The 15,121-nt window shown below is 39.5% G+C and overlaps 2 protein-coding genes across 3 annotated transcripts in view; one reads left to right on the top strand and one right to left on the bottom strand.

The window, feature by feature from the left end:
• Positions 1–3,309, bottom strand: part of TMEM31 (transmembrane protein 31) — a 23,543-nt gene extending 20,234 nt beyond the window's left edge. The window contains exon 1 of the mRNA XM_059910527.1: positions 3,135–3,309. The gene's annotated coding sequence lies outside the window, so the exon portion shown is untranslated. The remainder of the gene's footprint in view (positions 1–3,134) is intronic.
• MORF4L2 (mortality factor 4 like 2) lies at positions 2,367–15,121 on the top strand. Of its 2 annotated transcripts, none has more exons than XM_059910526.1 (4): positions 2,367–2,451; positions 5,210–5,298; positions 11,926–12,029; positions 13,568–15,121. In XM_059910526.1, exon 4 carries the CDS (start codon positions 13,592–13,594, stop codon positions 14,456–14,458), a length of 867 nt encoding a protein of 288 aa, XP_059766509.1. In that variant the 5' UTR covers positions 2,367–2,451; positions 5,210–5,298; positions 11,926–12,029; positions 13,568–13,591; the 3' UTR covers positions 14,459–15,121. The 2 variants fall into 2 exon arrangements, with proteins under 2 accessions (XP_059766509.1, XP_059766508.1); XM_059910525.1 differs by lacking the exon at positions 2,367–2,451 and adding an exon at positions 3,675–3,781.

The raw sequence follows: 15,121 nt of genomic DNA, 5'->3' as shown, positions 1-15,121 counted from the left end.
CTGGAGGGAGAGTCAGGAGACGTGGGTCCCAATGCCAGATATATCCGCTGTTATATAGTATATTGGGTAAGTTACTCCCCTCTTCGGACCCCATCAATAAAACAGGAGAATATACCTAGCTCTGACGCTGAAAGGCAAGAGCAGAGGAAATTACTTTTCTTGGGCACCTGCCATGAAATATACACTAAGCTAGGCCCTTTTACATACCTTATATACACTAAATCAGCACTGTCCCACAAAACTTTCTGATGGTGGGAATGTTCTATATTTGTTGATATCTAATTTGGTACTAACACTAGCCATAAGTAGCTACTGAGCCCTTGAAATGCGGTTAGTGCAACTGAGGAACTAAATTTTTAATTTTACTTAAATTTAACTAATTCAAATTTAAATAGCTATGTGTCTAGTGGTTACTGTATTGGATACTGCAGCTCTAAGATTATGAAGCAGGAATATTTGTTCCCATTTACTATATGTTGAAACTGAGGCTCAGAAAAATTAAAGAACTTGCTGAAAGTCACATAAATAGTAAATAACTAAATCAGATTCAAAACAAGGAGTAGAAAGTTTAGCAGGGTAGTACTGTCAGATACACCAGGAATTACCTAGGCTCTACTACTTACAAGTTACATAACCAAAGAGAAATAATTATAGTCTCTAGAACTCACTTTCATCATCTATAAAATAAGGATAATTATCACCTAATTTATAGGCTTATTGTTGAGATTAATGGGTTAGAGCTATATATAGAGTGTCGCTTTCAACAACTGTCTTTCCTCACCGTCCTTTTTCCTCCCCCACACATAGAAGAGGTTTAGACATAAACTAAAAAAGATAACTGTAGGGTAGAGAGCATGTGGGAAATATAAAAGCAAGAAAGGAAACACGAGCTTTCATGTGATATTTTATTATAGAATGGAGATGAGAGAAGGTATGAAATCATCAAAATACTTCCATTTATTTGGTTTGCTTCCCTGCCCTCTTCTTGATGCTCTAGTCAACGTTAGCCAAGGCAGGGAACAAGGTGTCTGTGATGCATTTTGAGGCCCAGAAAGACAAGCTACTGTGGCTGAACAACACAGTACTGTCAAAGGCTTGGGCTCGAAGGACAGGTAAAGTCCAATTCTGGTTCCCAAACTTTTGTATGCACTGAGAAAATACTAGGCACCTCTTCACAATAGTTTTTAATCTGTGAAATGGGACAGATAACACGCAGGGGGTCTCAATAAAACATATACAGCATTTATTATTTTGCTTTACATTCTGTAGTACCCTCTAGTGGAGTGTACAAAAATAAGCATTGTATTTCTGCCCTCCAAAGCAGTGCTTTTAATTTCAGTGTGCATTGGGATCACCAGAACAGTTTGTTATAACAGATAGCCAAACCCTACCTACTCCTAGAATTTCTGATTAATTAGGTTGGAGGTGAGAATCTAAATTTCTGACAACTTCCCAAAAGGTGATAACGATGCTATTGGTGTGTCTGGGAAACACTCTGAGAACTTCTGCTCTAAATCCTGCCCTTTCCGGGTGTGTGCTTGTGTGTGTTCATGAGCACACACGTGCATGCATGCACACATGTGTAAGATCTATAACTGAAAAAGGTATAACTTTTGTTGTTTGATGTTCATTTATTAGTATGCATCTAATAAGGATTTTGTGAAGAATAAAAGAATATCCATGTGAATGATATGACACAGCATCTAAAATATAGAGAGCATGAAAAAAACTGAGGATCACAGAACATTAATCCCAGGTTCTCAGAACTAGTAAGTGTGGAATGGGGTTTAAAATTAGGCCTCTGACTCCAAAAACATAATAGTTTAACAGTACCACTACAGAAAATAGGGTGAAAACACACATATCTAATCATAATTTCAAAAGTAAAGAGATCAGTTTTCAATACCAGGGTCCAAGTCCATTAAAGAGAAACGTCTTTACTGACAAAACAGCCATCTATATTTTCCCTTTGGGGGGGGGGCGGCATTTGAAGAGAAGATCTTAACCCCACAGAAAGGGTTAGAATCTCATCAGCATTAGTGCCTGGGGTCATTTATCATTTCTGACCGCCCCCCACCCGCAAAAGGCAAGTAGGAAAGAAGAGAGAGATGGGGGGAGGATTTTTTTAAGGAGGAAAGAAGGAAAGAAATGAGGTAAAACATTTGAATCAAGGGCCATAGTCCCCTGCCTTGTGGGGCTAGTAACAGAAGTTAATTTGATTTTTCCCTAGCAATGAAAGATATATATGATCTCTATAGATTGGAGAGTTCAACAAATCAGAAAAGGGGGGGATCCCATAATTCCAGGGACCAAACAGCCAATCCTTTGCTGGAATTTGGCGGCATCTAGTGGCAAACTCAATAGGTATAAACCTCACCCAGAGAACTTTCTGGAAAATTAAGAGTGCGTACTTGCCTGAAGAGCACTCTGCCTGGAGATCAGGACAAAAAGGTAAGAGAGCCTCAGCCCCCACAGAAATTCGGAGTCCCTAGTGGAGGGGAAGTCTGTCGTATATAGATATTCTCAGCAGAAAATTGTTTGTGCCAGGAGAATTGGAAGCAACTTGAGGAGGGGAGGGCGGAGGGAGCGGGGGTTGGGGGGGAAGGCTATTAGGGAACACCAATAAGCTGCTTCTTGGAATTGCTAATATGAGAATGGGAGGGTTTGGCTCTTCACCGCTGGAGGGCTACGGTTTAGAACAGGATTTTGACGTGGAGAAAGACGTGGGAAGAAAGTGTATTTTTAGGCTCTAAAATTAAATCGATAGGGGACACCGAAATATTTCTAGCTAAGACCTTTTATCTCAATTACGGTCGCCTTGCCTTAATTACTTAATTTTCCTTTTCCTGAGAATAATTTTCAAACATACACAAAAGTAGAAAACTATCCGTAGAGCGCGCGCACCTACGCGCGCACACACGCACATGCACCCGCTTCGGGACACACACCGGCCCCAACGCTAGGGGCGCACGCCTGCGCACACCAGCTACCTCCAGCGCCACGAGGCCTGGCGTTCACGCACACGCCAACCCCAAGGCCACGTGGGCTCGCCTGCGCGCAGACGCCGTGACACTGCGCGCCCGCAGCGCTCCCCCGCACCCCAACTCGCACACACATCAAAACCCCCACTCTACCTTATTTTTTTTTCCTCCAAGAGTTGTGCAACAGGTTCGGGGGCGTGGCCCCAGATTTGACCTAGCGCTTCCCCACTCGCGGGAACCTTAGCTCATTTCCGCCCATCCTGTTTCCGCAGGCCACGTAGACACTTCCTTTCCCAGTGGGAAAAAAAAAAACCCCATAATGCCTCCCTGCAGGAAAAAAAAAAAAAAAAAAACCTCTGGTCTGGGGAACTCTGGGTCGTGAAAGTAGGCCACGTGAACACCCTGCCCTATAGACTTATGACCCAACTGCTGTCGCGCTTTTGGAGGGCGGGCTAAGAACCTAAGAGGGCGAACATCATTGGCCAGAGCCCGCACTAAAGGAGGAAGGTGATTGGTTTGCTTCAAGCCTTAACCGTGAAGAAGCAGGCTGCTAGCACCCGCCTTTACTGCGGCGAAGTGTCATTGTTGACGTGGTGCGCTTCGTCCAATCATTTGGTTATAGAACATTCTAAAACTTAGACAAGACGATTGTGATTGGCTGGAGGGCATAAACCCGCCTCCAGGGTGACGTGTCTGCCTATGGATATCAGTTGCCAGAGAAACCTGGCTTTACTATGGCGGTTGGAGGGTCGGCAGTCATCACACGTCGGCTGCTGGAAAGAGCTGGATTCTCGTTTCAGGTTTCGGGGTGGGGGTGGGGAGAAAGGGTTGACGATTTCCTCTTATCGTCGCGTATATAGGCAAGATTAACTAATGGCTTTACAATCGGGCAGAGCTAGATTCAAATTCCTACTCGCCAACGCCCAGCTTGGGCTGGCTGCTGTTCTTTCTGCGTCTCGGTTTCCATGTTTGTAAAGTGGTGATAATAATAGTATCTACCTCAGAGACGTGTGCCTCCGAGGCGTGTGCTGTATATTAGTGCGTGTAATATACGAAAGCGAGGTAATGTAGTGCGTATAATAACTTAATACGAAGCCTGGCTCCGGAAGATATTAGCTATTATTGTGGAGAGAAAAACCCGGGTAATAGAATGAGAAAAAGCATAAAATTATGTAAAGTCGTTCATTACAGTGCTTTTTCTGCCCATCACCCCCTTCCCTAGAAGAAATTCGAGATATAAGAGAGACGTATCAATCTTTACCGATGAAATAATTTATTTGGGAATTACCTCAAAATAGCGGGGATTGGAATTTTCCATATTGAAAAGTTAAAAAAAAAAAAAAGCGGCGTGGGGGTGGGGAGAGATGGAGAATGAGAGCGAGCTGGAGGTGAACCGCATGCGAGGAGTAGGCCTTGTTTGGATCCTGATTCGGACACACCAACTATAAAAAAAAAAAAATGTTTAACACGCATCGGGAAATTTTGAAGACGGATTCGATATTTGATGTTTTTTAAGGAATTAATGACGATGTTTTAGACGTTGTAATGGTATTGTGGTTATGTTTTCAAATTGTCTTTAGCTTGTAGAGATAATATACGAAAATATGTATTAAATAATAAAATGTCTCAGATTGGCTTCAAAATACGTTGATGTCTAGGATTTGCTTCAAAATAAGCTCAGCGGTAGGGGGAAGTGGGGAGGGGTATAGATGAAACAAAATTGGCCCTAAGTTAATCGTTTAAGCTGAGTGATGGCCATATGGGATTCCTTATATTATTCTGTCTACCTTGGTATATGTTTGAAATTTTCCATAATAAAATACAGAAAGTCAGCTCTTCAGTGAGCTTGAAAAAAACGGAGTGGGGGGGAGCAGTGGGTGGGGTTATAGATAAAACAAGATGGCCTTCAGTTGGTAATTGTTGAAGCTGGATTATACATTCGCATAGGTTTATAATATTATTCCCCCTACATTTTTACCCATTTGAAATTATCCTTAATAAAAAGTACTTTAAAAAAGCAAAAACAAATTACTTTATCAAAAATCAGGGTAAATGTACAATAAGGTAAATTTGAAAATGTAACCACAAGAAAGGAAAAAAACACTTGTACATTATTTATCAGCTTTGGTGTCCTTTGTGTGTGATAAAACGCATTGATGGAAAAGAAAACGTTCATCTCATATCTTTTTATTTTATGTCCTTTCCTGTCCCCTTGTTTGACCTTCTAGGCTACCATCAGAAAAGCTAAGTTTGCTGAATAGTGAGGATCAGAAGATCTGATCCTGATTGCAGAACATCCCTGATTACAGAATCTTGGGTAAGTGCCTCCCTTCTCCTGGCCTCAGTTTGCAAACAAGATAATTCCACATAACCTTCCTAACTGTCCAGGAATATTTTGAGGATTAATAAGCGCCTGTCTAGGAAAGCACTCTACATTCTAAGAAGGGAAGGATGGAGCTAAGTCCATTTGTGCTTCCAGTATAGAAAGTGCCTAAACAACAGAGGGCTGTATAATTTTACATTCCTTGACAAAAGGTACTGTAATTGATCCCCTATAGTTAGCTCCATACATCCTTTTTTTTTTTTTTTTTTTACTTTGTGGCATCCCATATGCAGCATAATTTAGTGGTTAAGAGCAAATACTGACTTCCTGAATATAAATCCTGGCTCTGCCACTTATTGTGTGATCCTGGGCAAGATACTTACTCGCTTTGTCTCTAAATTTCCTCATATGTAAAATAAAGATAATAACAGTTCCTACTTCATCGGATTGTTGAGGGAATTACATGTAAAATTACAGGACATTGTTTGGCACATATAAGTGTTTGAGTTAATAATTATGACTCTTAGTCCTTCTGCTTCATCCTGTTTTACACACACGTGCACATGTGCACACACATGTTAATAAAAGCAGTAGATACCTTTTTGGAGTTGTAAATAATAATAATAATACTGTTGGTTTCTCTCCTGATTTTCCAGAAGCAGCAGTTACTACTAGAACTGAATTCTGAAATTATAACTTCTGACTTACCCTAACAATCTAGAAAGATATTGAGTATGTTGATCATGTTTATTTATAAGGGAATTTCCAGGAGCTATAATTTTAACTAGCAAATCATAACCATACTCAGTCTGCTAACAGCTTTTATATCATTCCTCTTTTGTCTCAGACTCAAAAAATATCTGTTAAACATAAAGGAAGTGTTCCAAGATCCAGAATTGATATAAATGTAACTGACATGGTGTATATGCATTTAAAGGTTTATTCCAACAAACTGTTGGAGATTTTGTTCACACTCACTTGTGACACATTCATACACAAAAATGTCAGCATTTGGAGTCTGTATTCCTGAATGGCCCATCATTTGCATGAGGAGATGAAGGAAGGTTTTTCAGTCTCTTGACAGCTTTATTTTCCCATGGAGTCACGATATTTTCCTTTTTACTTTTTTTTCTTCTGAAAACTAGGTTGCAGAGAAGGGCACTGCCCTGGTGGGAAAGATGCAACAGATGGGTAGGCACAGAACCCCTTTACAGGAGGCCATTTGGAGAATGATTAAAGGTGAAAGGGAGGGAGGTGTACTGTTAGGCCAGTAGCAGCTCAGAGAAGACAAGGGTCAAGGTAGCCTGAAATGGAGAAAGCCTCAAGGAGGAAAAGGACCTTGACCAGGGCCTCTGAGGATGGGCAGAACCTAGAAGGGGGGAAGGAAACCAGTTCAAATGGAATGCCTACAAAGTATACGACATACAATGATAATTAACTGAAAAGTCTAGCTGTGTGTTAGAACCATGGATAAGAATACATCAGAAAATCATTATGAATTTTAAATATGTGTATTTTAATATAAATCTTTAGTCACATAATTGATCATGTGAATCAGTCTCCTTGTAATGTAAAAAGCTAAAATATGACAGTAGGCCCAGGTTTCCTTTTCTCATACCTCCAATTCTCTTACTCTCCCCAGAGTTAACCACTATTATCAGTTCTGTTTCCTTCGAGATCTCTAATTATGTACCTGTTTAAAAAACTTATATGGATACATATAAAATACTGTTTTGTGTTTTCTTTTACATAAATATGGTGTCACATTATAGGTATTGTTTTGCAACTTGCTATTTTTATTCAACAAATTGTCTTGATATCTTCACATCCATTCATAGAGTTCTGATTCCATTCACAGTGGCATTCCTTTAACTAGCATTATAGTCCATGTAATGGATAAACTACATTTTGTTTTGCCAAATCACTATTGATAGTCCTCTAGGTTGACTCCAGTGTTTTGCTGTTTCAAATTATACTGCATCAAACATCCTTGGAACCCATTTACAAGTGTTATTCCAGGGCAATATTTATATCTTTAAACTATGATGATTAAACCAGTGTTGATACTGGTGTGAGAACAGACGTCACTGTGACAGAACAGATGACCTAGTAACAGTGATACCTTTAAAAATTGAATAATCAAAAATCATTGGGAAGAGAGTACCTTAAAAGACCCATAGACCTCTAGGAATTTAGAATGTTATAAATCAGCAATTCAAATCAGTGGGGAAAGGATAGGCTCTAATAATTAATACTAGGAAAAATTAGCTGTATATTTGGAAGAAACTATAAAAATACTGAGAAATAATATAGGAAGTCATTTAGAATATTGATTTGGGAGCATTTTCCCCCGGCATGACATGCCAAAGTTCACAAAGGAAAAGGTTGACACATTCGTGTTTCTTATACACACAGAGAGACCCACTTAGAAGAAAAATGACAGTTTGGAAAAAATATTTCCAACATACCAAAAAACCTTAGTATTTAATTATTAGAAGTCAATAAAAGAGGCAAAACAACCTAGTAGAAACGAGGACAAAATATTTACGTAAGAAAAAGATACATATGAATGTCTGAAGATATGCTCAGTATCACACAAATGCAAATAAAAACATCTTACTACATACTAGATTGGACCCCCCAATTTTTTTTCCAAAAAGATGTTTATCCAGTGTTGCTGAAGGTGTGGGTGAATGAACTTTAACGTTTTTGCTGGGAGTACAAATTAAAACAGCTCTTTACAAATTAATTTGCCTGTATGTCATCAAAGTTGTAAATAAGCAAATCCTTTGCGCAGTTCCACTGCTGAGAATGTCCTGAATACTTACCTAACATGCTAATATGTCTGTACACTGATGTCTGTTACAGCATTTCTATAATAATGAAGTATTGGAAACAACCTAAATGTTCATTTATATGGGGCTGGTTAAATTATATTATGTGGAGATTATAGAATGATGCGGATATTAAAAAGAATGAGCTAGGTATGTGTGGATATAGATGGCCGTGATAAAGTGAGAAAAGGTGGGGAGCAATATGTATCTCACATTTGTCAAGACAAATCAAGTAAATGCATGATACATATTCACAATATGAACAGACACATTTAGTTTTAAAGGTAGGTTTTTGTGTGAATGTGTACATAAAAAGATTTGAAAGCATACACACTCATTCTGGGATTGAGGTGGGGAGGGGAGAATGCCCACATCTTTATATATTCTGGTATTTATAATTACGTAAAGGAACTATTACTCAAATGCTACCACAAAATTAATTACTCAGGCGGGAGGAATATATATTTTCAGTTCACAATTTAAATAATTTCTGGGTGGATTAAGGAATTAAAATATAAACAAATCCATTAAAATGTCATCTTAATCTTTAAGCTTAATGGAAGGAAAAACCACATATTTCATCATACAAATCTTAATCTTATCAGACACTAAACTAGGGGAAATATTTGCCCAATATGATAATTGATAAACAACTGTAAATGTTAAACTCATTAAGAACCAACTCAAAATGAATGGGCAGAGGACAAGTAAAATATAACTGGCCAGGAAACACATTTTTTAAATGTCAAAACCACTAATAACAAATACAAGCTGAGTAGATACACCCGTTTTCCTTATCAGATTTACAGTGCTGGATAGACGGTGCCGACCAGAGTTGTGAGGTTGAAAATTGGTACAACTTGTGGGGAAAGTAATTTGACAACAAACATATTACCTCTCAGCCTACTAAATCTGCATCTGGGAATCTTAAAGGAATAATGAGGGCAAAAGATATTTTACTTACAGGATAGATTGAGGGGGAGGGCCACTTTCCAGAAAGGGGGTGGTTAAGTAAATTACAGTATGCCCATTTGGTGGATCTCCTACAGCTCTCAAGATGTATGCAGATTATAACCTTACTAACATAGGGAAATGATCTGTTGTAATAGCAAGTTTTTTTAAGTGAAAATCTGATTTAATACCAGGATGAGGTTACCTCCAAGTATTTACACAGAAATTGAAGATAGAAAACTAAGGCAAACATACGGATGTGTTTTCTCAATATCTGGCATACCCTAGAGCTGACCTGTAGGGAACAAGTGGAAAAATATTTGATGACTGTCGTCCCTAATTTGTGCTTCCATTTTCCCCATGTGTTGAATCACCTCCTCACTGATTCACTAGTGTATACCATACCCACCAGGGACCTAAGTGCTACTGCAAAAAGCACAAGATACATATTACACAAGGCCTATGGCAAATGGAGGTTAATGATGTAGTTCCATAAGCAAAACTAACACATGAAACATTTAAATACTAAGCTGTGGAGTACTAACGGCTTCATATGACACTGGCGATGGGAGTGAAAGGTGGGCTAGAGTAGTTAGGAAATTTAAAGAGGAAATGGGACTTTCGTGATATTTAGATGAGGGAGATGAAGGGAGGAAGCATGATTGGAGTTAAGAGTGGGTATACAAAGCCAGTAAACGATGTTAATAAAGTCAGAAACTGGCAGATTTGAAGTTTAAAACAGCTCAAAGCAATATATAGTGCTAACGTTTTTAATGAGGAATATGCACAGCACGTCTGCCACCAAGCCGTGGAGTAATGTAAGCTTCTAGGAAGGGAGGTACAAAGTACAGTGACCCTAATGAAACTCCATAAATTTGTATTACAGGTAGGAGCCAGACATCAAAAGGATGGGTCTTCCCTCTGATGTTTGGCTTCCTACTCCAGGTAGTAATAGTTGCTTGATCTGTAGGATACTCAGATGAAAATAAAGGTACTGAGACAATTCTTAGAAAGGCTGCTTCCCTGGCTTTATTCAGTTTGGGCAAAAATCTTGACTCATGTGGGTATTTTTCTGTACCATGTCAGGTATTTCATTCAGCTTGGGACTTTCTATGAAAAATAGAATTTGTAGAGAATGATGGAACTCACCCACTTAATGAGAGCCAGGTAGAATTCCTTGTTGTAATTTTCTTGTGCATAAATACATGTAATCAATGCCAAGGATATACAGTAGGTTCAGGGATCATTCTCAAGTTCCTCACTAAGGAATTGCTGATGACCAGTGTGACTTCCAAAAGAGTTCCTATGCAGCCTGGCTCTACTTCTGTGTGTTTTACAGTCTGGTTGGCACTGGGTCATTCTGCTTTCTTTAGTTTGTATTTTAACTATACCCTTGTTTTGTGGAAGGTCTGCCCATTATTAGCCCCCAGGTAGGCTTTCTGGATTTCACCTATATAACTTAACTAAATTCTCTGATATCCACACATACTGTGTCCCCTCTGTCCCAGTCACAATAATTTTTTTTTAGAAACACTTTGTAAGCTTGGTAGCTTACAATATAATGCCATGAAACACTGGCCACTCTCTGATCCTTCACAGGATGTGTCTATATATCCCTCTCAGCCAGAAAGTTTCTGATTCCCACAGGGTCAGTGTCTGTATTCACAGATCTTGATGCTCTCTGAGGAGCACCTTTGCTCTGATTTCTGCTGAGAGCTTTGTGTTCTGTCAGAGGATATCATTTGCTTAGTGATAGAAACCAGGCCTCTCTCGCCAATAACTGGCTTCCCTGATTCACAGCTCTAGTTTTCTGGCATTTCTCACCTCATTTCCTCTTCACGGATTCCCTGACACCTGCCCACATAATCTTAGGGGCTAGCGATTGGCAAAAGGGCTTTTTTTCTGTGGGTTAAAATTGTAGTTACCAGAGAAACCTGGTTTAAGGCTTGCCCACCATCATATCTCGTTCTTTCCCCGAGGTTACCCTGGCTTTAATGGTGTGGTGTTTATTCATCTAGTTACTTTCCTGTGTATTTGTTTAAAAATATTTATTTATTTATTTGGCTGCGCTGGGTCTTAGTTGTGGCGTGCGGGATCTAGTTCACTGACCAGGGATCGAACCCGGGCCCCCTGCATTGGAAGCGCGGAGTCTTAACCACTGGACCACCAGGGAATTCCCAACTTTCCTATGTATTTTTATACACATCAGTTTAAAACATAGAAATTGGACCTCACTGTTCATAAAAACTGTCTAAAATATTATTTCTCCACTTGTGCTATCTCTGGGATCCTCTTGTACACATTATTATGCAACTTGCCTATTCACCTAATAGTGTATAATTGAACATCTTTCCATGTCAGTACATGAATCTCTGCTTAATTCATTTGAATGTTCTTCCATGGTGTGCATACATAATAATTTCTATTACCATTTCCCTGTTGAAGAATATTTGTTTCCAGTTCTTCAGTATTACAAACACCACTGCAGTGAACATCCTTGTATCCATGTTCACATACGCAGGTATTCCTGCAAGGTACTGTGCTAGCTGTTCAGCCACATCGTATTTATGAAATTCTTAACAAGAACCTGTGAAGGCTGGGGGTAATTTGCTACATTCCATAGATGAAAAAACAGGCTAAGAGAGCTTACATACCTTGCCCAGAGCCTCACAACCCATAAATGGCAGAGCCTTATTGAAGTAGAAGTATGTCTAACAGCAGAACTCATGTATTTTCTTGATATCACAATTGTAAACCACATGTTTTTAAATTAGATTTTTTTCCCAGTATTTCAGAAAAGTTTATCTTCATTGCTGATGTCTGCTTTCCTTTCTAGGTTGTGTCTCCCACCTCATCTCTCCAGACATCCCAGAAGATCTGTAAGATTCCATCTGGGAAAACACTAGGAGTTTTTGGAAGGGAAAGAAGGAAGAGGATTACGTAAGTCAAAGGACTTGTTTAATCTGTCATACCATAAGAATCACAGAACACTGTTTTTTCATCTTTATCTCACTAACCCTCTCTGCTGCATTTTACAGTGTAGATTATCTCTTTTCCTTCTTGAAACTCTCAACTACTTTGGCTTCCAAAATAACATTCTTCTAATTCTCATACGGCTGCTCTGACCTTTTTGTTTTATTTGTTCTCTCTCTCTCTCTCCCTCTCCTCACCCCTTAAATACCATTCTTTCTTAGGTTTTTCCAGAACTCTGTACTTGGTTCAGTTTTTCTTCTACTACCAGCTATATGAGGATTACTCTCAAATCTCCATTTCTGGTTTTGACCTCTCACCTAAGCTTTAAAGTCATTTGTTTAACTCCATACCTCACACTTACTACATCTAGTACTGAACTTCTTTCCTCTCTAATCCATTTCCTTCTCCTCTAGATGCAGTCTCATTTGGTGATAATACTATGACCTAATCACCCATTCTCAAAACCCTGGCAGTCATCACTGACTTTATCCCTCACCAATTTATTATCTCCTCCAACAAGCTATTGCTGAAAGTGGTGTTCGGTAGCATTTCTTGTTTGCTCCGAAAATATTCTGTGCCTATAACTATCACTTTACTAACCTTGTTGTTTTATAATTGTCACTTTAGATATTCGAATCCCTAGCGCCTAGCATAGTACATGTCCAGAAGCAGATAAGCAGTAATGTATGATGACTAACTGAATGGATGAGGTTAGGGTGGGGTTCCTGGGGTTAGGGTGGGTGCAGGGGTCATTCTGTATCCTTGTCTGCCTTGTACCCACCATCTCCCCAACTTGTGTGACTCCCTTCTCGTCTACCTGCCTCTGTAAATACTCCGCTTCCCCCCAATCAAACTTGGTGTGTGTTCTCCCAAAAAAAAATAATAATAAGATCGGGCGCTCCTATTATTTTATTGCTGATTCCAAACTAACCATTAAAAATTAGTGCTTTTATTAATTCATTAATTACTCAGGCTTAAAACTGTGGAGGCACCTTTGACTCCTCCCTCTCCTTCATTTACCAAGTTCTATATTCAGTTTCTCTTGACTCTGTCATCAGCTTAGTTCAGGCCTACTGGACTTACAGAAAAACCTTTGCTGTTACTCATTTTGCCTCCAGCCACCTAAGTTAATCTTTCTTGTTTCTTTCATCTTGTCATTTTCCTGTTCAGAAGTCTTGAATTTCAGTTCCACTGCCTTTTGTAGTTTAATTCATTCTTTCGCTAAAATTATATTCCTGTCTTTTGAGTGGCATTGAAAAGCTAATTTATGGGCAGGTCTGATGAGTGATTGGGTGGGCTGAGAGTAGTGGGTGGGTGGTAGTGAGGATCAAAGAGAGAGAAGAGGTAGTAAGTCACTTACAATTAATTGGTTGGCCCTGAAATAGGATTTGAAATCCAAATTCCAAGAGAGTAGCGTCTGTTGTGCTTTGATAGGTTTTTAGGAAGCACAGTGTGTTAAAGTTCGCCATAGAAAACAACCAAGTAAAATACTTTATATATTACAGTGGTTGGAATAAAAACAGGGTTGAATGAGTTCCAGAAAGCAGGGTTCTCAAACTCGTGGACAACAATCTGCAGACGAAGACAACTTCAAAAAACCAACTAGAAGCAACATGCAGAGAAGTAAGATGAGAGGGGCCTCCTCGGGAAAGAAGACAGCTGGTCCCCAGCAGAAGAATCTGGAAGCAGCACTCCCAGGCAGATGGGGGGGTCGCTCTGCAGAGAACCCCCCTTCAGGGTCCGTGAGGAAGACAAGAAAGAACAAACAGAAGACCCCTGGCAACGGAGATGGTGGCAGCACCAGCGAAGCACCTCAGCCACCTCGGAAGAAAAGGGCCCGGGCAGACCCCACCGTTGAAAGTGAGGAGGCATTTAAGAATAGAATGGAAGTTAAAGTGAAGATTCCAGAAGAATTAAAACCATGGCTTGTTGAGGACTGGGACTTAGTTACCAGGCAGAAGCAGCTGTTTCAACTCCCTGCTAAGAAAAATGTAGATGCCATTCTGGAAGAGTATGCTAATTGCAAGAAATCGCAGGGAAATGTTGATAATAAGGAGTATGCAGTTAATGAAGTTGTGGCAGGAATAAAAGAGTATTTCAATGTGATGTTGGGCACTCAGCTGCTCTACAAATTTGAGAGGCCCCAGTATGCCGAAATCCTCTTGGCTCACCCTGATGCGCCGATGTCCCAGGTTTATGGGGCGCCACACCTACTGAGATTATTTGTAAGAATTGGAGCGATGTTGGCATACACGCCCCTTGATGAGAAGAGCCTTGCGTTACTGTTGGGCTATTTGCATGATTTCCTAAAATATCTGGCAAAGAATGCTGCGTCTCTCTTTACTGCCAGTGATTATAAGGTGGCTTCTGCTGAGTACCACCGCAAAGCCCTGTGAGGGTCTACTGACCACTCACTGTTATGTCTGGTATCTGTAAACACTCTTTTTGTTCTTAGTCTTTTTCTTGTATAATTGATGTTCTTTAAAATTGTTAATGTATAACAGGGCTTATGTTTCAGTTTGTTTTCTGTTTTGTTCTAAACAGAAAATAAAAGGAGTGCAAGCTCCTTTTCTCATTTCAAAGTTGCTACCAGTGTACGCAGTAATTAGACAAAGAAGAAACATTCAGTAGAACATTTTATTGCCTAGTTGACAACATTGCTTGAATGCTGGTGGTTCTATCCCTTTGACACTACACAGTTTTCTAATATGTGTTAATGCTACGTGAAAAAAATGCCCTGATTCCTAGTGCCAAAGGTTCAACTTAATGTATATACCTGAAAACCCATGCATTTGTGCTCTTTTTTTTATGGTGCTTGAAGTAAAACAGCCCATCCTCTGCAAGTCCATCTATGTTGTTCCTTAGGCATTCTATCTTTGCTCAAATTGTTGAAGGATGGTGGTTTGTTTCATGGTTTTTGTATTTGAGTCTAATGCACGTTCTAACATGATAGAGGCAATGCATTATTGTGTAGCCACGGTTTTCTGGAGAAGTTGATATTTTAGGAATTGTATTTCAGATCTTAAATAAAATTTGTTTCTAAATTTCAAAGCAAGAAA

The sequence above is a fragment of the Balaenoptera ricei genome, chromosome X (assembly GCF_028023285.1).
Source record: "Balaenoptera ricei isolate mBalRic1 chromosome X, mBalRic1.hap2, whole genome shotgun sequence".
NCBI classification, from domain to species: Eukaryota; Metazoa; Chordata; class Mammalia; order Artiodactyla; family Balaenopteridae; genus Balaenoptera; species Balaenoptera ricei.
Note: the sequence above shows the minus strand (reverse complement) of the source record. Positions and strands in the feature narration are given on the sequence as shown.

Coding starts and splice junctions, on each gene's coding strand:
- MORF4L2 (XM_059910526.1), top strand. CDS start 13,592: ATGAGTTCCAGAAAGCAGGGTTCTCAAACTCGTGGACAACAATCTGCA.